This window comes from Gopherus evgoodei, chromosome 13 (genome assembly GCF_007399415.2).
Source record: "Gopherus evgoodei ecotype Sinaloan lineage chromosome 13, rGopEvg1_v1.p, whole genome shotgun sequence".
Taxonomy (NCBI): Eukaryota; Metazoa; Chordata; order Testudines; family Testudinidae; genus Gopherus; species Gopherus evgoodei.
The window spans coordinates 21,854,170-21,876,984 of NC_044334.1; the positions used below are offsets into that span (position 1 = coordinate 21,854,170).

General features: G+C 46.3%; 1 protein-coding gene across 2 annotated transcripts; it reads right to left on the bottom strand.

Annotated features, from left to right (window-relative positions):
* Window positions 1-3,145: 3,145 nt before the first annotated feature.
* Window positions 3,146-14,873, bottom strand: DRG1 (developmentally regulated GTP binding protein 1). Of its 2 annotated transcripts, none has more exons than XM_030583515.1 (9): window positions 14,739-14,873; window positions 14,242-14,365; window positions 12,987-13,162; window positions 11,822-11,891; window positions 6,660-6,829; window positions 6,072-6,202; window positions 5,674-5,766; window positions 4,368-4,490; window positions 3,146-3,269 (listed from the first exon to the last, which is right to left on the bottom strand). In XM_030583515.1, the coding sequence occupies exons 1-9, from the start codon at window positions 14,778-14,780 to the stop codon at window positions 3,170-3,172; spliced, it is 1,029 nt and encodes a 342-aa protein (XP_030439375.1). In that variant the 5' UTR covers window positions 14,781-14,873; the 3' UTR covers window positions 3,146-3,169. The 2 variants fall into 2 exon arrangements, with proteins under 2 accessions (XP_030439375.1, XP_030439374.1); XM_030583514.1 differs by having other exon boundaries at window positions 5,674-5,841; window positions 14,739-14,872.
* Between the last annotated feature and the right edge of the window lie 7,942 nt (window positions 14,874-22,815).

The following is a 22,815-nucleotide window of genomic DNA, read 5'->3' on the forward strand; positions in this document are numbered from 1 at the left end:
TCTGGTCCTTTTTGTTTAGCTGTATTGTTTTAATTTGGGTCTTCCAAAGTTAAAGGTCAACTTGAGCCTTTAACATTCTTACCCTTCTTCAGACCCTCAATTCTGTACATAACCATAGCATGGAATGAAGTACTATAGCTATCTCCAGTTCTTCTTATAGAGGGGAGTCCCAGCACCATCCCATCTAGCATGCATCTATTGATGCAGTTATTGTGAAATCTGGCTTTGTTTTCTTGTTTTGAGGGGTGAGACTGTTCTGTGAGCCTATTGTGTGTATTTGTTTTAAAAATATGGCTTTTTTTAATGCCTGGGCTGATTTTTTTTTATTTTTTTTCTGAACAGCTAGCATGTGTATTCCTTCCATCTTTCTACTGCATGGTTCCTGCATTCTCTCACTTGCCGTCCAGTACTATTGTCTTACCTGCTTTTCAGACATTGTACCCTTTTATTTTAAAGATGAAAGCAAACTCCTAATTCTCACCAGGATTCGCTCTTCCCTGAATGCAAAACCAGCAGCAGAAAATGACTTGATTGAACTATAAACTGCCAACAAGCTGTAGGAAGCTTCAGATAAGTAGACACTTTTTTGTGCAGAAAGAACAGGTGCCCATCTTTAACACTGAATCCATTGGAATCACCAATATTTAGTATGAAGTCACTCTCTCCCTGGTCAGTACTCATACTCAAGGTCAATGATGTAAAACATACAATCACAGCTCATCTTTGTAAAACTTTTTTCATAATTTTAACTTGACACTTCCCAATAGCGTTCTGTAAATAAAGTCAATTCTACCAGCTTTCTGTCTCAACTGCTCTAACATAACTGTCCTTCAGGTGACAGCTGTCCTGTTGCTGTGACTTGCTTCTGGCCATTCTATTCCATGGGTATTTAAGCAAAAATATTTTCTAAAGTGGTGTAAACCAGTGGCCTAACTTGTAAGATTTCCAAATATAGTAACTAGTTTCTTTCTATCCTGTATTTCACTGCCTGTGGTTATGCTGTAAAAGTAAGATCTGAGAAGCTGTCATCGGGCAATAAGATTAGTGCAATGGTATAGGGACAGATATAAAAGTGGGCTTACTTCAAGCTATGACTGTAGCTTCAGAAAGTTAAGTGCCTCAAGGAAGTCTTCCTTGGTCAACTAGCTCCAGCAAACAAAACATCTAGTTCAGCCTTTCTGGCTGCCTAGGCTGTGCTAGCAGATGCTCACTTAATATTTTTCCAAAACTGAACTGTTGCAAATGAACTATAATATGAGGGAAAGGCTAGCTGGAGCTATTGGGCCTCCCTGGGCATGGGGCCCTTGGCAGTTGCCCTGATTGTTACTGCTAAATGCTGGCCCTGGCATTTATATGCAGAAAAACAGTTGTGGGGGTGTGGAGTTCTTATAGCACAGGGAGCACAGCTCAAAAAAGGTCAAGAACCCCAGTACAGAACACTGCAGGCTCCTGAAACCTACAAAGCACCTTAGTCTTTGATTTAAATGGTTGAACTGGTACCATAGTACAGGGTTGTTTCCCTAGGACACCTAGACTTTGTTGGGGAGGGAGAGAGGGAGGGAGAGAGAACCATGCAGTTGAGGGGGAGGGGAACTTTAACACTAGCTTAAGGCTTGTAAAGCAGGACAGTGGTGAAAGTATAAAGAAAGGATTGTAGGTACTACAACCCTTCTTCAGAGCAGTAAAGCTCTTACATTGTACAAATGGGCAATCAGAAACTCTCCCCCACTTCCTTTCTGTGCACTTTCAAGGAGGCTTTAGTTCAGGGGCCTGATAGCATTCCTGTAAACAACATAAATGCAATAGTAGTCTTTTACCCATTGCCCTGTATTTACAACAGCTATAGACTATGAATATTGAAGAGCCTAACAGACAAATTAGTAAAGTCTCACATTGCATCTGGCATGCTCCTACTCCTTATCTTAGCCAGGACAAGAGACTACAGTAATGTCCTTCCATGCCATAGGCCTTTATGGTAAGGTGAACTTGTGTAACTGTGCCAAATTACTAGGGAAAGTGGGTTATGCCACATGATTCATCTAGATGACTGTCACTGAAGGGATTCTACTACCTTCACCACAACCATTAGCTTGCTTTTAGGTACACAAAGCTAATGAATGCTGGTGGAAGCTTTATCTTCTCTTGGTTATCAAGCCAATATACAAATTTAACATACCTAAACTCAATGCTGAGTGTTCCTTGGTTATAAAACTATAGCCAAGAGATGCATCGCCACTGGTCATTCTTTAACCAGATTATGTTTGGCTAGCATTAGGTAAGTTCCAGGGTGCTTTTGCTTCTAGAAAGGTAGCAGTAGCAGGCAGGGTAGACTAGCTGACTGCTATATTTCTACACTGCAAATGGATGATGACAGTGGATGGTAAAATTGACAAAGTTATACTCTAGTACAAGGAAAACTCCTGTGAACTTACATTAGAGGATAGAAGTATTCATTAACTAAAACCACTTTTTTTTTTTTACATGCCAAACTTAGTGCTTGGCTCATGCTTAATCACAGAAGCAAGTTGTAGATCTCACTAGAGAAACTAGTGATATTTTACATCTGAAAGGAAAATTGACTTTTAGAAGAGACTCTACTGTAATGTCAAGTAGCAGAATTTAGCTAAGTGGAGAAATATTACAGGAATATCTCTATACCCTATAATCCAAAGTTATCCATTCAATACACCCCCCAGCAACCCTAGAGCCCCTTTTGTTACTACCCAAGCAGAACTTAAGTGATGTCTACTTAACAGAGAGTTTGTGCTCTTTAGTCAACAAAGTGAAATGTAGGTCAATAGCCCTACTAAGTAGCATAATTAAATATTTAATGAGATGACAGCATGAGGTAACAGCCCTCAGCCTTCTGTATCACTGAGCTACAGCCAGATAAGAGGAATCAGCATAAAGCCTTACATATTTAAACACACACCTTTTGTGAAGGCTGGTAGAATCAGAGCTTCCTACTCTGAAAGGAGGACTCATGGGTTCTGCATTGGAAAAGAATCCAACATGGCTATAGTGATAGGGCCACAGACAGGAAATAAGCAACTGTTAAAGTAGTCTTCCCCTTCCATTTAACAAGGTCTGGTCTTCAGCACTCAAAGCTGAGCAGCAGGGAAGAAAGTGATGTTAAGTCAGCCACCATGACAAATTAGCAGGAACAATTTTATTTCTTCACAATCTGAATGACATCTTCATCCTCAAGTGTGTGATCTTTGCCAACTTTCTGCGGATTGTGTTTAACAGATGAACCCCACACCAGTGCACTGAAAGGAAGAGAGAAAAATTAATAACTTACAAGGCAAGGAAGTGCTACATAATACCCTGCTTACTGTGACAGGCACATGCTAGTCTGTATATAGAAAATGTGGCTTTATAAAAGATACTTTTTGCCTACATGCAAGTACCTGCTCAAAATGATCTGTCTCAACTCCAACTGAAGAACAGAAGCAGCCACAGCTGCTATTAAGCAAGCAAAGCAAAACAGTTCCTTGTACAGATATGTACTTTACCTATCAGACTGCAGATTATTTTCATGCTTTTAAACATATATAGTCCCAGAAGAGGATTTCACAAGCAAGCCAGAGACCAAGTAGCAAAGAAACAGTGCTTTACCACTATTATTCTATGGTTAAATTGCATTCCCTCTAAATTTTCCCACCTGTATGCAGAATGAATTGTTAAGTGCACCAATATGGAAGTGATGTGACACATCACCTTCATAGTAGCGCACATAAAATTAATGGGGTGAGGTCTCAAGAATGGGGCAGAGGGTTGGGATGTGTGGGGGAGGTGAGGGAACCAGCTGGGGGTGCAGGCTCTGGGGTGCTACAGGGCTATAGCAGAGGGAGAGAGGACTCCCTCACCCCTCTCTCTCCACAGCAGCTTCTTGGCTGTGGGAGAGAGGCACCTCTCCCTGCCACAGCAGCTCTGGAGGTGGGGCTGAAGGATAGGCACCTTCCCCCTCCACACAGCAGGTCCGGTCCAGGGCTGAGTGCGTGCAGGCAAAGGGTTACCCCCCTAGGCACCCACAGAGAAAAATTAGGAGGTGCTGCTCACCAGCACCCACTGGCAGCCAAGCTCCTTCTTCCTCCCCTGTGCCTCTCATCTGCCAGCAGCCCCACTTACCAACTCTTCCCCCTTCCTTCCGCCCACTGTGAACAGCTATTTTGTGGCATGTAGAAAGATGCAGGGTGGGGCCAGGGTGGGGAAGAGAGAATATCAAGCACTCCCCAGCTAGAGGGGAAGTTGGCACCAGGTTCCAGCTGGGTGGGTTCCCTGAGTGCCTGCATGGCAGCGGGGAACAAAAAAAGAGGGTTACTGCATTTCTGGCATGGTAACCCTCTTTTGCAGACAGTACTTACTACTTAAATTCTTTAATGAGATTTTTGTGAATCTTCATACAAAAATCCTCCACTGTGGTCCTGGAGTCAGGAAGCACCACAGGAGAAGTGTAGTCTGGTAACTGTCCTTTAGGTTTGGTGTAGCTGCAATACAGAATGAGCAATCAGTCAATAACAAGCACTACCTCCCCTCCCCCACACATCCTTTTAACACAGCAGGGTCTTGTTTCCACGCCACCCTAAAAAACATCTTGAACAATTATTCTTGAGACTGTAGTGGGAGTCCTGTGGGGGTTTAAGTTATTTTTCACAGCATCTCTCTCATCCTCCTACTAGTAAGTAAGGCAGGGGTAGGCCAATGTTTTGGCCTGAGGGCCACATCAGGGTTGTGCAACTGGATGGAGGGCTGCGTAGGGAAGGCTGTGCCTCCCCAAACAGCCTGGCCCCTGCCTCCATTCGCCCCCTCCTGACCTCCTGACTGCCCCCCTTAGAAACCCAAACCCATCCAACCCCCCTTGCTCCTTATCCTGACTGCCCCCTCCCAGGACCCCTGTCTCCTATCCAACTCCCCTGCTCCCTGTCCCCTGATTGCTCCTACCCCTATCCACACCCCTGCCCCCGGACAGCCCCCCCAGGGACACCCACCCCGTATCCAAACGCCCTCTACTCATCCGCTGACCACCCCCTCCTGGGACCCTCTGCCCCTAACTGCCTACTGGGATCCCACCCCCTTATCCAACCTACTCTGCTCCCTGTCCCGACTGCTCTCCCAATCCACATCCCCAGCCCAACAGGCTTCCCGGGACTCCCACTCCCAACCTCCTTGTTCCCCATCCCCTGACTGCCCCATCCAACCACCCCCTCCACCCTGACTACCCCTCAGAGCCCCCCACTCCCTTACAAGCAGCAGGAGCTCGCAACCATGACACCTGGCCAGAGCCAACTGCGCTCCCCATGCTGCCCAGCAGGAGTGGCAGGCCAGAATGTGGCCTGCCTGGTGGCGTGGCTGCGGGAGAGGGGCCAGGGACTAGGCTCCCCAGCCAGTAGCTCAGAGGCTAGGCAGGATAGTCCCAAGGGCTGCTGTAGTTTGCCCACGTCTGAAGTAAGGCAACACAGATCCCAACGCTGAGGAAAACAGCTCTCGTCTGTTATCCCAATCGTACAGCAGACAAACTGCATGGCCTCTGATTTACATATCAAACAGATTTTTGATGACAACGTTCTATACCTGCTTGTAGGAAGCCATTATACCTAAAATGGATGAATGAGGACTCCCAGCTAATCCTCTACCTAACGATGCAGAAAATCAGCAGCCATTAGAACTCACATTCGCACCAGCCTCAGGTAGTCCCAGATTCTCTCCAACAGATCATCAAAATTCCAGCGGTGGTGAGCAGAGATTGGTACACAGTGTGGCACCTTGTAAATGATATCCAGTTCTTCAATGGATATCTGGTCAATTTTATTCAGTACATAAATACATGGGATATAAACTCTGCAAAGAGAAGGAAACGGGGTGATACGAGGATGCCAGCAACACCCAAAATTACTTCCTTCTACTCTCATAAGAAAAACCATCTGAGGGTGGGTATGAAACAAGGACTAGTGAAACTGCAGCAGGATCTTGGCTTGTACTGGAAATAGACTTTGTAGGATAGCATTTTTGTAATTTAAAATGTAGGCATACTAATCATGCAGCAGGATTTCCATGCCCTTACACAGTACCTGTTTCCTTCAACAACGTCGATTAGGTCATCAGCAGTGGCATCACTGCGTAGTGTGACATCAGCATTGTGAATTTTATACTCTGCTAAGATGCTCTTCACTGTCTCAGCATCTAGCTCGCTCTGGGGACACTGTATACATAGACACAATGTTAGATAGGAATGGATGAGTTTACATTCAGTCAGCTATTACAATTACTACTGCTAGCACCTAGCACAAACTGCATTCTGACCAGAAATAATTAATATATTGCACATCACTGGAGTGGATGCTTTTGGCATAGATGGCTTGGGGACAGTGGAGAGGAACCTCAATTCATGGCATTATCTTATTGATCCCACTTGTCCCACTAATGGCTGTAGTAAGATGTTTTCAGAAGCAGCACTTCCATTCACTTAGTTATGACAAGTACTGCCTCCAGAAGGTCACTGCAGCAAGAATGAGCACCCTTGATGCAGAAGGAAGACCATTTCCTAATCACAGAACCAGTGCTTCCAGATTCTCCATTCATGGCAGAAGCATGTTCCTAGAATCAAGCAGCTTTCTGAATCCCTCATCACAACAGTCTGTTGCAATTTCCATACTTACAGTAGCTGTGAGGTTGATGCCACCTTTATCTTTCTTCTTATAACCAATGTTGGGGGGCTTACTGTTCAGCCGTATTCCAAAGCCCTCCAGTTCATTCTCAATTATCTTTTTGTGTCCCAGTGGTTTCAGTACATCCAGAACAATCAGAATTAGGTTACATGTTCGAGCAACTGAGGATCAGAAAATAAAGTTCCTCAAAAGGGTAAATTCACACACGCTTTCAAAAGCGCAATACCGCTAGAAAAACAAAAAAAAGCCATCAAAGTTGGTGACAAGATGAGATACCATCAGTGGGCTGAACCCTACCTACATTGACAGCAACTGCAATTTAGTTACCATCTGAATTTTGTTCAGAAGTCTACAAGAGCTAAATTTCTAGTCTCAGTCTATTTCCTGATGTTTACATCACATAAAAATGTCAAAATCTCTGAACTATAAGGTTAAGGTGGGAGAGCTACAGGAGGAGATGACTAGGCTGAGGAACATCCGTATCCATGAGCAATTCCTGGACAGTATCCATGTGGAGACAGCTGACGTAGCTGTCCCAGTTCACAGGACTACTGACACACCAGTGGAGGAGGAGATGGCTCAGGGTGGACACTGGCAGCTGGTTACTTCTGGCAGCAGGCAGTGCTCCACCCCTGCTGCGAACCCTCCTGCTGTGGTAATAGATAACCATTATGCTCTTCCTGATACAGGAGAGAAGGAATCACCCCCAACAGTTAAGGAGGGGAAGCCTCGTACCCCTAAGGCTGGGAGGTCTGCTGCCACCACTGATAATAAGAAATGTACGGTAGTGGTGGTTGGAGACTCTCTGCTGAGGGGACGGAGACACCCATCTGTCACCCTGACCATTCATCCCGGGAGGTATGCTGCCTGCCAGGGGCCCATATCCGAGATGTTACAGAGGCATTGTCGAGGATTATCCGGCCTTCTGACTACTACCCCATGCTACTCATCCATGTGGGCACAAATGATACTGTGAGGCGTGACACTGAGCAGATCAAGAGTGACTACAGAGCTCTGGGAGTACGGGTGAAGGAGTTTGGAGCGCAGGTGGTATTCTCTTTGATTCTTCCTGTCGAAGGTAGGGGCCCGGGCAGAGACAGATGCATCGTGGAGGTGAATGCCTGGCTGCGAAGATGGTGTCGCCAGGAGGGCTTTGGCTTCCTTGACCACGGGATGCTATTCGAGGAAGGACTGCTAGGCAGAGATGGCCTTCACCTTTCGAGGAGGGGAAAGGCCTTATTTGCGCACAGACTGGCTAACCTAGTAAGGAGGGCTTTAAACTAGGTTCGACGGGGACAGGTGACCAAACCCCACAGGTAAGTGGGGAACAAGACCTGGGAGATGGGTCGGAAACAGGAGGGAGCATGGGCTATAATGGCAGAGAGAAAGGAGGGTCAGGGCAAAGCTGGGAGGCAAGATCAAACCGTTATCTTAGATGCCTATATACAAATGCAAGAAGTATGGGTAATAAGCAGGAAGAACTGGAAGTGCTAATAAATAAATACAACTATGACATTGTTGGCATTACTGAAACTTGGTGGGATAATACACACGACTGGAATGTTGGTGTGGATGGGTATAGTTTGCTCAGGAAGGATAGACGGGAAAAAGGGAGGAGATGTTGCCTTATATATTAAAAATGTACACACTTGGACTGAGGTGGAGATGGATATAGGAGATGGAAGTGTTGAGAGTATGTGGGTTAGGCTAAAACGGGTAAAAAACACGGGTGATGTCGTGCTGGGAGTCTACTACAGGCCACCTAATCAGGTGGAAGAGGTGAATGAGGCTTTTTTCAAACAACTAACAAAATCATCCAAAGCCCAAGATTTGGTAGTGATGGGGGACTTCAACTATCCAGATATATGTTGGGAAAATAACACTGCGGGGCACAGACTATCCAATAAGTTCCTGGACTGCATTGCAGACAACTTTTTATTTCAGAAAGTTGAAAAAGCTACTGGGGGGAAGCTGTTCTAGACTTGATTTTAACAAATAGGGAGGAACTCGTTGAGAATTTGAAAGTAGAAGGAAGCTTGGGTGAAATCATAGAAATCCTAGAGTTTGCAATTCTAAGGAAGGGTAGAAGGGAGTACAGCAAAATAGAGACAATGGATTTCAGGAAGGCGGATTTTGGTAAGCTCAGAGAGCTGATAGGTAAGGTCCCATGGGAATCAAGACTGAGGGGAAAAACGACTGAGGAGAGTTGGCAGTTTTTCAAAGGGACGCTATTAAGGGCTCAAAAGCAAGCTATTCCGATGGTTAGGAAAGATAGAAAATGTGGTAAAAGACCACCTTGGCTTAACCATGAGATCTTGCGTGACCTACAAAATAAAAAGGCGTCATATAAAAAATGGAAACTAGGTCAGATTACAAAGGACGAATATAGGCAAATAACACAGGAATGCAGAGGCAAGGTTAGAAAGGCAAAGGCACAAATGAGCTCAAACTAGCTATGGGAATAAATGGAAACAAGACGACTTTTTATCAATACATTAGAAGCAAGAGGAAGACCAAGGACAGGGTAGGCCCACTGCTCAGTGAGGACGGGGAAAGAGTAACGGGAGACTTGGAAATGGCAGAGATGCTTAATGACTTCTTTGTTTCGGTCTTCACTGAGAAGTCTGAAGGAATGTCCAATATAGTGAATGCTTACGGGAAGAGGGTAGGTTTAGAAGATAAGATAAAAAAAGAGCAAGTAAAAAAAAATCACTTAGAAAAGTTAGATGCCTGCAAGCCAGCAGGGCCTGATGAAATGCATCCTAGAATACTCAAGGAGTTAATAGAGCAGGTATCTGAGCCTCTAGCTATTATCTTTGGGAAATCATGGGAGATGGGGGAGATTCCAGAAGACTAGAAAAGGGCAAATATAGTGCCCATCTATAAAAAGGGAAATAAAAACAACCCAGGAAGCTACAGACCAGTTAGTTTAACTTCTGTGCCAGGGAAGATAATGGAGCAGGTAATTAAAAAAATCATCCGCAAACGCTTGGAAGGTGGTAAGGTGATAGGGAATAGCCAGCATGGATTTGTAAAGAACAAATCATGTCAAACTAATCCGATAGCATTCTTTGATAGGATAACGAGCCTTGTGGATAAGGGAGAAGCGGTGGATGTGATATACCTAGACTTTAGTAAGGCATTCAATACGGACTCGCATGATATTCTTATAGATAAACTAGGAAAGTACAATTTAGATGGGGCTACTATAAGGTGGGTGCATAACTGGCTAGATAACCGTACTCAGAGAGTAGTTATTAATGGCTCCCAATCCTGCTGGAAAGGTATAACAAGTGGGGTTCCGCAGGGGTCTGTTTTGGGACCGGCTCTGTTCAATATCTTCATCAACGATTTAGATGTTGGCATAGAAAGTACGCTTATTAAGTTTGCGGACGATACCAAACTGGGAGGGATTGCAACTGCTTTGGAGGACAGGGTCAAAATTCAAAATGATCTGGACAAATTGGAGAAATGGTCTGTGGTAAACAGGATGAAGTTCAATAAAGATAAATGCAAAGTGCTCCACTTAGGAAGGAACAATCAGTTTCACACATACAGAACGGGAAGAGACTGTCTAGGAAGGAGTATGGCAGAAAGATCTAGGGGTCATAGTGGACCACAAGCGTAATATGAGTCAACAGTGTGATACTGTTGCAAAAAAAGCAAACGTGATTCTGGGATGCATTAACAGGTGTGTTGTAAACAAGACACGAGAAGTCATTCTTCCGCTTTACTCTGCGCTGGCTAGGCCTCAACTGGAGTATTGTGTCCAGTTCTGGGCACTGCATTTCAAGAAAGATGTGGAGAAATTGGAGAGGGTCCAGAGAAGAGCAACGAGAATGATTAAAGGTCTTGAGAACATGACCTATGAAGGAAGGCTGAAAAAATTGTGTTTGTTTAGTTTGGAAAAGAGAAGACAGAGGGGACATGATAGCAGTTTTCAGGTATCTAAAAGGGTGTCATCAGGAGGAGGGAGAAAACTTGTTCACCTTAGCCTCCAATGATAGAACAAGAAGCCATGGGCTTAAACTGCAGCAAGGGAGATTTAGGTTGGACATTAGGAAAAAGTTCCTAACTGTCAGGGTAGTTAAACACTGGAATAGATTGCCTAGGGAAGTTGCGGAATCTCCATCTCTGGAGATATTTAAGAGTAGGTTAGATACATGTCTATTAGGGATGGTCTAGACAGTATTTGGTCCTGCCCTGAGGGCAGGGGACTGGACTCGATGACCTCTCGAGGTCCCTTCCAGTCCTAGAGTCTATGAGTCTATAAGGTCAAAAGGGACCACTATATCATCTAGTCTGAACTTAAACCTACCTAGTTAATACCCTGGATAGCACTCCGAGAGGCCAATGATTGAATGGCCCTGAAGAATCAAATTATCTTTTTACCTCTAGAAGTAATAACTGAAGTCAGCTGGGGAAGCAATGTGGGGAGCATTTACTCCCACTGTCCGAGCTGTACTTCTAGTTTAGTAGAGGACTTCAATCTTCAGTGTCACTAAACTGACATGTTAGGTGAGCAATAAGTTATTTCATGGCTGAATTAAGACGAGGCAGGTGTCATCTGATGAAGTCAGTGAAACCCATGGGAACCAATAAGGAATAAGTCATGTCAGATTTTTAAAGCATCACTATATTTTCTTGGCCTATAATTATTTGGTTTTTCGCTACCAGTTTAAGTGTTGGTCAAATAATGTCACCTAATGCAGTTGTTAGATTCTTTAGATCAGAGTCTAAGTGGCTGAAATAATCCTGATGTCTATGTTTTGGTACCACAATAATAGACATAGGAAACAAGTGAGAGAGAAATTAAAAACAGCTTTGTTTAATATGAAATTGTGTCTGCCTCTGAAGCATTGGTGTACTTCAGGGCAGAAACCATAATGACACAAAGAACAATCAAGCAATCTAGTCATGCCAGTGGAAAATAGCAACACCTCCACGGTCTACAAATTACATAACTCCATCATAAAAGAAACCAATGCTTCCACAGCATTAGAAATACTGACAGCACATATCAGGATTTCCAGGGCCCAGAAAGCAATCTCAGAGCCATACAACAACCACTCTGAAACCTGGCCTTTCCACCAGCAAGATAGATAATGGTTAAATTGGCGATTGACTGCTTCTTCCAGCCCTGCAACACTCACCTGCAATGACCTGCCGGCCTCTGCCTTTCCCATCTTTAGCGCCCTCAATAATTCCTGGGAGATCAAGAAGCTGTGTGTTTAGAAGAGAGGAAGGAAATCCATTATATATAGAATGCCTCTCTTCCCACAAAGGAACAAGACCTCCTCCCACTTCTAATATTTACTCAATCTATTGGTGAGCTCAATAAATGATGATGTCAAAGGGGAAATAATTGTCTTACTACACGTAGCTTTCAGAGATTCCAAGGCCAAAAGGAACTATTGAGGTCACCTAGTCTGACCTCCTGTATAACACAGGCCCCATAACAATCCCTAGAGCGTAGCTTTTAGAAAAAACATCCAGTCTTGATTTAAAAATTCTCAGTGATGGAGAATCCACCACAACCCTTAGTAAATTGTTCCAATGGTTAATTACTTTCACTGTTAAAAATTTACACCTTATTTCCAGTCTGAATTTGTCTAGCTTCAACTTCCAGCCATTGGATTGTGTTACATCTTTCTCTGATAGAATGAAGAGCCCATTTTCAAAAATTTGTTCTCCGAGTAGATACTTATATGCTGTCACCACTTAACCTTCTCTTTGGTAAACTACATAGATTGAGCTCCTTGAGTCTATCACTACACAGAATGTTTTTTAATCCTTTATTCATTCTCGTAGCTCTTCTCTGAGCCCTCTACAATCTATCAACCTCTTTGTTGAATTGTGGACACCAGAAACGGCTGAGTGTTGCAGCAGCAGTCGCACCAGGGCTAAACAAAGAGGTGTAAAAGAACCTCTATACTCCTACTTGAGATTTGTCCATCCAAGGATCACATTAGCCCTTTTGGCCACAGCATCGCACTGGGAGCTCGTATTCAGCTGATTATCCACCACAACACCCAAAACTTTTATTCTCTTTCTGTATTGGTGGAATTAAACATGGCGATTTGTGTTATATGAAATGAGGAAGAATTCCCCTGCTATAGGATTTTCCCTCTGAAGCACAGTAAGAAGTACTGACAACTGTTTAAAGTTAAAACTCAATAAAAACGTTTTTTTAAAACTTGTCTTCTGAAAACATTCCCACATACTACTTTACCTCTAACTTATTAACAGCAGACTAGATGGCTCAGCTACAACCAGGGCCAAGTTACATTTCTCTCCTTGTGGGCAAAACCTTCTCACCTGTATCTTTGCTCCTTTGTATCTAATGACTCCAGGCACAGTAGTCAGTGTGGTGAACTCATATGCTGCCACTTCAGAATACACACCAGCAAGGTTACTCAGCAGAGTAGATTTCCCCACTGAGGGGAAACCCACAAACCCAATTCGGGCATCACCAGTCTTTGCAACATCAAAACCTACAATATAAACAAAAATTAACAAGAGAGTTCAAAGGTTTTGAAGGAGGAGGCCCATTACTATGGCATATACTTTTCAACGGAAGGAAGTGTAGTCCATGTACCTTTACCACGGAGGCACAGCCTACAGGCTACTCAGATGAATATGGAGTATTGATTATCAGAGATGTACCTAACATGGACTACACTTTCACATTTAAAAATTAGGGCTACTGCAAGGTGCTCCATTAATAGCCACTCTCAGGTTTCTGCTAATGCAGCCATTTCACTAAATCCTAAATAAATTTACATACCAAATACCTAGAGATTAAAGCAATTTCTTTCTGAGGCTCTGTATCTAACAAAGAAAAAAAAAAAAAAAAACAGTCTCAGAATAGTGGTGACATGTACAGTGGGGACCCATCTCCTCCCCCTACACACACACTTTGCAGCAGCACCACACTACAATTTTAGTAGTTAGCTAGAGTGGATCCGGTGAGTCTCTCCACCAGCAATGGGGACAACCCTCCCAGTTGCTGTGTAAACATACCCTAGGGCAGGTGTCGGCAACCTTTCAGAAGTGGTGTGCCCCGTCTTCATTTATTCACTCTGATTTAAGGTTTTGCATTTCAACATTTTTAGAAGGTCCCTTTCTACAAGTCTATAACATTTAACTAAACTATTGTTGTATGTAAAGTAAACAAGGTTTTTTTAAATGTTTAAGAAGCTTCATTTAAAATTAAAATGCGGAGTCCCTGGACCAGTGGCCAGGACCCAGGGAGTATGTCACTGAAAATCAGCTTGCGTGCCATAGGTTGCCTACCCCTGCCCTAGGAAAAAGTTAGGGCATCCAAAGGTCAACAGACACCTCCTTCGTTCAGCTATCGCCATACACTGCCCCGGAAACGGGAAGTGACATCTCTGGAGAGTATCAGAGGGTAGCCGTGTTAGTCTGGATCTATAAAAGCAGCAAAGAATCCTGTGGCACCTTATAGACTAACAGACGTTTTGGAGCATGAGCTTTCGTGGGTGAATACCCACTTCCTCAGATGCATCTCTGGAGAGGTGCGCTAGTGCGGTGCTCCCCAGGGGCTACCCACCTTCCCCAGGGCCGCCGCCGCCGCCTCCTTTCGGGGTGATCAGCTCCCGCCGCAGCTTGGCCAGGCGAGCCTTCAGCAGCCCCAAGTGGTGCGCCGTTGCCTTGTTCTTCTGCGTCCGGGCCATCTGCACAAGGTGACACCGCAACGCTACTCACCACCGGGCGGGCGGGCGGGCAGGGCTCGGGTGGCCCGGCCGCGCGGCACCTTCTGCCCGAGGAGCCCCCAGCCGCCCGAGCAGGCTGGAGAACCCAGGAGTCCTGATCCCCCATCAGCAGCCTGCGGGGCGTCACCCCGGTGCGGAGCCCGGCCTCCCGCAGAGCTCGCCCGCCGCGCAGGGAGCGCCGTGGCCGCCACACGGCCGCCTGGAGCCGGGAAGGGGCAGCAGCCGGGCGCAGCGCCCTGCAGGCCGGGGGACCCACAGCTGGCCTGGCCGGCAGGCGGCAACTCGGCTCTCCCGCCCAGCTCGTCCGCGGGGGCCCTCCCAGGGGCGTGTTTACCTCAGCCTCTATCTCCGCGATCTTGGCCAATGTGCCGCTCATGCTGGCGACGATCCCCGCACGCTTGGCGACCAACTACCCCGACCCCGCTCCTCTGACCCAGCAGTGCGCAGGCGCAAAGCTTTGCGGGAGCCTGGCAGCACTCGCGAGATTCTACCGGCTTCCTATTACGTGCCAAGGAGCCGGCCACCTACTCAATATAGCCCCGCCCACTCATGAGCCAAGGCCACGCCCACAGATCCGCCCACTCTGGCACATCACTCCGCCTCTCCCCAAAGCCACCACTTCCAGAAGAGAGCCCCGCCCGCACACGAAACTGCGCCCTAACCCCGCCCCCTCAGAAAACACCGCCTCTCCAACCCAAGGAGGACGAGCCTCAATGTCACAGAGCCAGTGGATCTGCGGCCTGAGCGCCATAGCGCCCCCTAGGAGCCAGCACCGCCCTCTGCGCCGGGCAGCCTCCTCAGTCGCGAGGCCTCACCTAACTCTCAAGGCATAGCTGTCACGCTGCGCTGTCTGCAGTGTGGTTAGAGTGGGCCACACAGGAGATGTCCATTCAGAACACTGGAGGGAAGCTGCCCCACCTGTTCCCACCTTGGCTCAGTCCCCAACCTCCTCCGAGGTGCCTTTGCTTGACAACCTGCACAAGGAGGGGGGGAATGGAAACAAGCCAGGCTACAAGCAACTCTAGTTGCTTCACAGATATTAAGAGAAAATAAAACATGTTCAAGGCTTTCCTCTTCCCTACCAACTAAGCCTGGCTGGAAAGAGGCTGGGGAATCATGGTTGCCCATTGCAAGGTAGCTGATGCACCAGGGACTTACCAGTGTAACTAAAAGCACAGACCACTACAGCTTGAGCTAAAACTCTAGCTGAGGAGACTGTAACAACTCATGCCCTCTGCAGATTACAGGCCCAGTGGGTTATACAACATTCAATCAGGAGTCAAGTGCCAAAAAATTATGAGTCTGGGGGAAAACATACTCCTATTTCTATTATGGTTGTTGTTTGTATTACCAGAGTGCCTAGGGACCTTAGTCATAGACCAGGACCCCACTCTTAGTTCTTCCTCCAGCTGCAGTTCCAAGGCAGTAAAACTGTGACAATTTGTATGAGGGAGATTTCAAGGATGGATGAAAGAGATTTGAAATGTCTCACTGAAGCACACAGCAAAATCTTTCTTCATAAAAAGATAATAGTTATAAAACTACAAAAGGAAAACATCTCCCTCCATATGAGCGACATGGTGGATCTGTAAATCTTAACAGTAAGCAAAAAGGTGGAGCAGTGCAGGCTCTATGGGCCCTAAAAAAAAAGCCTTCTTGGCTGTAGAACCCTCCCCAGTTTGCCAAATAAAACAAAGCAAATTCTCCATGGAAAATGAGAGCTTGGATCTGAGAAATCCCCTTCACAGTTCAAGGTAAGACGGCAGGGCAGCTGTAGCTAATATGTATATAAAACAGATCAGGTTGGGTAAATAGTGGCTGCTTGGTGGAAGGAAAAGTTACTAGCCCTTGAAGGGGAAGCTTCTAACTACAGATAGTTGTTTAATTTATTATGTATTGAAAAATTTGTTTCTTAAGCAGTCCAAGGAACTGAGGGCTTTACAAAGAGGGGTTATACTAGCTCTTAAAATAAATCTAAAGTACTACCTGAAAGAGGATTCCCACCCACCTCTTGCCTAATAAGTATGTTCTGTGGTTCTTGTGGAGAGGCCTGTGGGCCTCTGATATACCACAAGGACTTAGTGCTATACAAAAACAATCCAAACCTTGGGGTGTCTCCCCACAACTCTGATCATATGATACTTCCTGTCCTGTTAACCAACAAAAAAAGTCAATAACCATCCTGAAAACATAATTACTGAGACAAACATTGGGTGACCAGACGTTAAGGGGCAAATATCGGGACTACCACAGGGGGGGAGCTATTTGGTTTTTTACACTCACCTGTCCAGGAGTTCAGCAGCAATTTCGTGGAGAGACCTTCAGTCGCGGACGGTCTTCAGCGGTATTTCAGCGACGGGTAATAAATCTTGCCACCAAAGACAGAAGCACCCGCCGCTGAAATACCGCCAAAGACCATCCACGACTGAAGGACTCTCCACCGAATTGCCGCCAAAGACCAGGAAACAAAATATCGGGACAAATGACGTCCTGACCATACTCTGGTCGGGATGCGGGACAAACTTCTCAAAATTGGGACAGTTCCAATTTTATCAGGACGTCCGGTCACCTTAGAATAATATAACAACCAACCCTCAGGATCAAAGAATTCCTAGTTCCATTACTGGTGTAAAACATACATGTATAGGTGCCTGTCCAGTTGGTTCTAAACTGAAGTGCACACAATATATCTAGCTAAAAACTCACCTCTTCCTAGGTTTTGGTTTAAGTAACAAAGATACTAACACTAACAATAGATCTCTGTTTAAGCTTGGTCCTCAGGCTTAGTTGCTCCCAGGGTTCCTACCTCAAAACTACATAGCCCAGACCCTCAGAAAGTCTCTCATCTCTCTTATGTCCCGGAGAAATAAGGAGCTACCTGCCTCAGAGCTGGCAGAACCCTCCTAAGCCTTTCCCAACAGGATCAACATCTCCTAACAGTAACAGAGCATGGTGTTTCAGGCAAGCACCACCAACCTACAACATAATCTTTTACAGTGCAGCAAGGCTTATTCAAAGCCTGACTGATAATGGTTATACATGGAGTAATATTTTTTTCTCTTTATTGTGAAGCCCCCCCCAACAGAAAAGATATTTGAATAATTAAATCCAAAGAAGTGACTGGAAGACTGTGTGACATGGAAATGGACACAGGTAAGAATGGCAGTTAGATGATGGGACATCTCAGAAAGTGACTGTTTGAGAAGTAAATAGTTGGGAAGGGACAACTGGAGGCACAGTTGGTATTAGGCCCTTGAGCATGATTGCTAGAACTGGCTAACTGGAACAGAGCAGTCAAAAATTCAGAGGATACTATTAGAGCACAGAGACAACAGAAGGGGGCTTTTGAAAAGGTAAGAGACTGGGAACAGGCAGGGTGGAATGTTAACAGAAAACTGGATATAGTATCAGGAGCACAATATTAGGGGTGTGAGGAAAGAAAAAGAGAAGAAACCAATAGAACCTGGGAGAAAATGAGGAGAGAAAGAGTCAGAAAGACACCGAAAAATCCACCTGAAAGTCTGACTGATCCCCGTATTATCTCCCTGCACTGAGGATGTGAGTTGCTGCTTTGCCTGCCTCTCTTCTTTTGTTGTTTTTAGTAGAAAAACAAAATTTTTTTTTGCTGGGAAAATTCTGTTCCCTAAGCCAGTTACTTTTGATTAAGGTAAATGGGTTCAGGGTGATATACCCACTACTGAGGTAATTACGTAACATGATCAACCTCTCAACTCGCCCAGTGCCTCAACATGGGAGACAATTAGGGATGAAGACCCAAAATGGGAGACAAAAAATAAACGATCTTTAAGATGAGTTGAAATCGGACAGTGTAAATAAACTGTCAAAAAATGTTGTTTGCAATGTTTTTGTAGCACTGTTGGTCCCAGGATACGAAAGAGACAAGATGAGGGATAACTTTTGCTCGACCAGCTTCAGCTGGTGTAAGGGAAATCTTTCAAGCTCCATAGAGTTGTTCTTCAGCTATAGAGTTAACCAGAGTTCAGAACTAAATACAGGGTGGGACAGATTGACCCCCTTATGCTTAACAATGTCTCTTCCACACAGAAGTTGGTCCAATAAAATATATTACCTTATCCACCGTGTCTCTCTCATTGTGTAAAATCTCAATTTCTCTAATCAAACTTTATCAATAATATAGGGTAATGAAAACAAGATATCACAAGATGGTGTAGGTCGGGAGCAAATTTGTATCTGAAATAACAGATGTTCCTCTATCAAACAGCTGACAGGTATTACACGGTGTGGTTTCAGTCATGACTGCTAGAATAAGAAACTGCGAGACATATAACCACATGATCAGGTACACAACTACAGCCCATTAGGGTCATGAAAGAAAAAAATCAGAGCTGGAATTTAGATCTGTTTTCTCTTCTCAACTCTACCATTCACTCTCTGTGTGATTTTTGGGCAAGTCACTTCCCCATCTGTGCCTCAGTTTCACTTGCTGTACAACAAGAATAATGCTTACTTGCCCTACAGCAGTATTGAGACTTAATTTATGAATGCCTGTATGGGTCTTTAGCTCCTCGGATGTAAGATATTCAGATACCACAGCAATGAGTAGGATACCACAGATAGATGACATGTATTATATGCACACAAGTTTTACCAAATCTCCTATTCTAATCAATCTTATTCTTAATAGGCCAGATCCCAAGGTCATTACTCAGGTAAAAATTTTACAGAAGCCAACTGAAATTTTGTAGTAAATTAAGTAAGGATCTTAGGATTTGGGGTGACGGGTGTAAAATGCAATGACGATTGTACGATTATAAAAGTAATAATCATGTCAATGTCTGTAGTCTCTGCCTTATTTATAGTCAATGCAAAACTTATTTTTAAAGGAGCATTTTTTGTTAACTAATTTATTCAGGTATATGACTGTTTTCTATAACTGTAAAGGCGAACCCTTAATTAAAAAGTAGTTTATTCACAGTGGTGAAAAATACTCCCTTTAACACAAGGACCACTCTGGAAGCTCACAATGCAGTGTTACAGGGTTCTGTAGTGAACCTAACAACTTAGGTAAGTCCTGTGGCACAAGGCCAAAAGTTGTCAGCCTGCTCAGCACCATAAGAAATTAAGGTGTGCCACTGTAGTTACATACACGTCATGTCTTATTGAGTCTAATCCTTCATGCCAATTACACTCAGTTAATGGCTGATACATTTTCCTACTCAGAAGAGCAGATAATCTTCATGTCTTGACTAGTTAACCTGTAAATGTCAGACATTCAGCACTGTTGCCTACTTAAATTACTATCTAACACATTTTATGAAATGGAGAAGATCTATCCAGAGGCAGCTTGTTTGCCTAGGGATGCCCAATTTTTGGTGTGTTCAGTACTTAGACACTGGATTTGGAGTCAGAACACCTAGATTATATTCTAGGGTGACCAGGTGTCCTTGACTGTCTGGTTGGCAGCACCGTGTAAAGGAGCTGGCAGGCTCTCTGATAGCCTCCACGCCGCGCTGTTCCCAGGATGCAGCCAGTATGTCCCCACTCTGGATCCTATGCGTAGGGGCAGCCAGTGGGCTCCGCACGCTACCCCCGCCCCAAGCGCTGCACTCACAGCTCCTCTTGGCCAGGAACTGCAGCCAATGGGAACTGCACAGGCAGTCCCTGCAGATGGGTCAGCACGCGGAGCTGCCTAGCCGCACGGGAGCGGAAGTGGGGACATGCTGCTGCTTCCGGGAGTTTCTTGAGGTAAGTGCCACGTGCAGCCTGCCCCCTTCCCAGCCCCCACTCCAACCCTGATCCCCCTCCCACCCTCTGAACCCCTCAGCCCCAGCCCCACCCCTGAGTCTGCACCCCTAGTCGGAGCCCTCACACCCTGCCTGCATCCCAACCTCTCAGTCCCAGCCCAGAGCCCCCTCCCGCCCTCCAAACCCCTCGATCCCAGCCTGGAGCACCCTCCTGCATTCCAAACCCCTCATCCCCAGCCCTACCCTAGAGCCTGAACCCCCAGCTGAAGCCTTCACTCTCCCAGCACGCCTCAACCCCCTGTCCCAGCCTGATCCCTCTCCCACCCTCCAAACCCCTCAGTCCCAGTCCGGAACACCCTCCTACACTCCAAACCCCTCATCTCCAGCCCCACCCATCTGCACCCACAGCCAGAGCCCTCACACACCCCCAGGCCCAAGCCCAGAGCCCTGTCCTGCATCCCAAATCCGCCATCCCCACATCACAGCTTGTACCCCCATCTGGAGCCCTCACCCCTCCTCCACACCTCAGCCCCCTGCCGCACCCTGAACCTAGGGTGACCAGATGTCCCGCTTTTTAAGGGACAGTTCTGATATTCAGGGGTCTTTCTTATAAAGGCAGCTATTATCCCCCACCCCCATCCAAATTTTTCACACTTGCTATCTGGTCCCCCTACCTGAGCCCCTCATTTCTGGCCCCACCCCAGAATCCACACCGCCAGCCCAGAGCCTGTACCTCCTCCCACACCTCAACCCCCTGCCTTTTCCTGGAGTCCCCTCCCATACTCCAAACCCCTTGGCTTCACCCAACAGCCCGCAGCCCCCTCCTGTACCCCAAACCCCTCATCCCTGGCCCCACCCCAAAGCCCACACCCCCAGTCCTCACCCCCTTTCGCATCCCAACTCACTGCCTCAGCCTGAAGCCCCCTCCCACACTCTGAATGCCTAATTTCTGGCCCCACCCCAGAGCCCACACCTCCAGCTGGAGTCCTCACCCCAGCCCCCGAGCCATCCCAGTGAAAATGAGCAAATGAGTGAGGGCTGGGAGAGTGAGCGACAGGGTGAAGATGGAGTGAGCGGGGGCAAGGCCTCAGTGGAGGGGCAGAGCAAGCCAAGGGTGTTCAGTTTTGTGCAAGTAGAAAGTTGACAACGCTATTATATTCCCATCTCTGCTACAGGCTTCCTGTTTTTAAATCTGGTCACTCTTGGACTGGATGGAGTGATCAAATTTAAAAACTAGTTTCTACCACACAGGTAACTGGAGATAGAGCCTTTCTGCTCTAGACTGTTTGGAAACACAGCAAGGAGGGATAAAGTGAGGAAAGAAGGGAGGACAGAACGCAGGGAGAAAGAAAGGGTTTGTATGTAAGATGGACGCTCATGGCCATGTCGGATCAGCTTTTTGGGCATTAGAGAATAAAAAGGTTTTGAAATCAATGCTCTAGTGCAGCAGTTCTCAAACTTTAGCAACCCGAGGGCCTCCATTTTGATTTTAAATTTTCTGGGGACCCCACCCCCCTCAGCCCTTATCCCACCCTCTTCTCCAAGGCCCCACTGTGTCCCACCCCCTTCCCTGAGGGCCACCCCCCCTGCTCACTCCATGGTATAGCCACATTTACTTCTGTGCTGTTGCTGGGGGGTGCTGCCTTCAGAGCTGGGCATCCGCCCAACAGCCGCCACTCTCTGGCTGCCCAACTCTGAAGGCAGCGCAGAAGTAAAGGTGGCAATACTGCGACCCCCCTGCAGGGCCGGTGCAATCATTTAGGCAAACTAGGTGGCCGCCTAGGGCACCTAGTGGTTGGTGCCTAAAAGCCCGCTCAGGCGAGGAGGTGGAGTGGAGGTGAGCTCGAGCCGGGGGGGGGGGGGTGAGGCAAGGGGAGGGCCGCCTGCAGTAACGGTGGGGGGCACACAGGGGAACTGCTCCCCATCCCAGATCAATTCCACTCTACCTCCTCTGCTGAGCACACAGCCCTCACTCTAACTCTCCTTCAATTGGTGCCACAAGCCTGGGAGGGGAGGAGAATTAGAGCAGCACCAGCATGCTCAGTGGAGAAGAGTTGGGGCGGGCTCCCCAGGCAGGGTTAGTTGCTGTGGTGGGCAGTGTTAGCTTCCTCGGGTGGGCGGAGTGGGTGAGCGTGGTTAGCTGCCATGGGGAGGCGGTAGGCGGGGTTAGCTGGGGGTGGGTGGTGCAAGGTGGAAGTTTCGCCTAAGGCATGAAACTTCCTTGCACTGGCCCTGCCTCCCTGCATCTCCCTTTTGGGTCAGGACCCCCAATTTGAGAAATGCTGGTTTCCCCCATTAAATCTGTATAGTAGAGGGTAAAAGCATAAATACTTACTATATAGTTCTGTGAAACAGAATTAAAAAGTAAACAAGTCATATGACTACTCGTTATTATACATTACTCAATTGTCTGTGAGGAATTACTCCGCTAACATGTTGTAATCCGTGTGGAACAATGTCCAACTAACTAGTTTAAAGATTATCAAACTGAACCAACACCACAAGGTGCAGAGCATCCTCAAAAGCCATGAGAGTTGAGGATGCTCAACTCTTTGAGAGGATTAAGCCCTTAGTTACCCATCAGGACCCAATTCTACTCACTTTATTTAAATTAGTGGGTCCCATTGATTTTAATGGGTATACTTGTGTGAGTAAAGTGACCAGGAACTGGGTCACTGTGACATG

Excerpts from the sequence above, each read along its gene's own strand:
- DRG1 (XM_030583514.1), bottom strand. The coding sequence starts at position 14,780 with ATGAGCGGCACATTGGCCAAGATCGCGGAGATAGAGGCTGAG. Across the intron at positions 13,163-14,241 it reads CGGCGGCGGCCCTGGGGAAG|GTTTTGATGTTGCAAAGACT; the intron begins GTGGGTAGCCCC and ends TTTATATTGTAG. Across the intron at positions 3,270-4,367 it reads CTCATTAAAGAATTTAAGTA|TGCACTGGTGTGGGGTTCAT; the intron begins GTAAGTACTGTC and ends TCTTCCTTTCAG.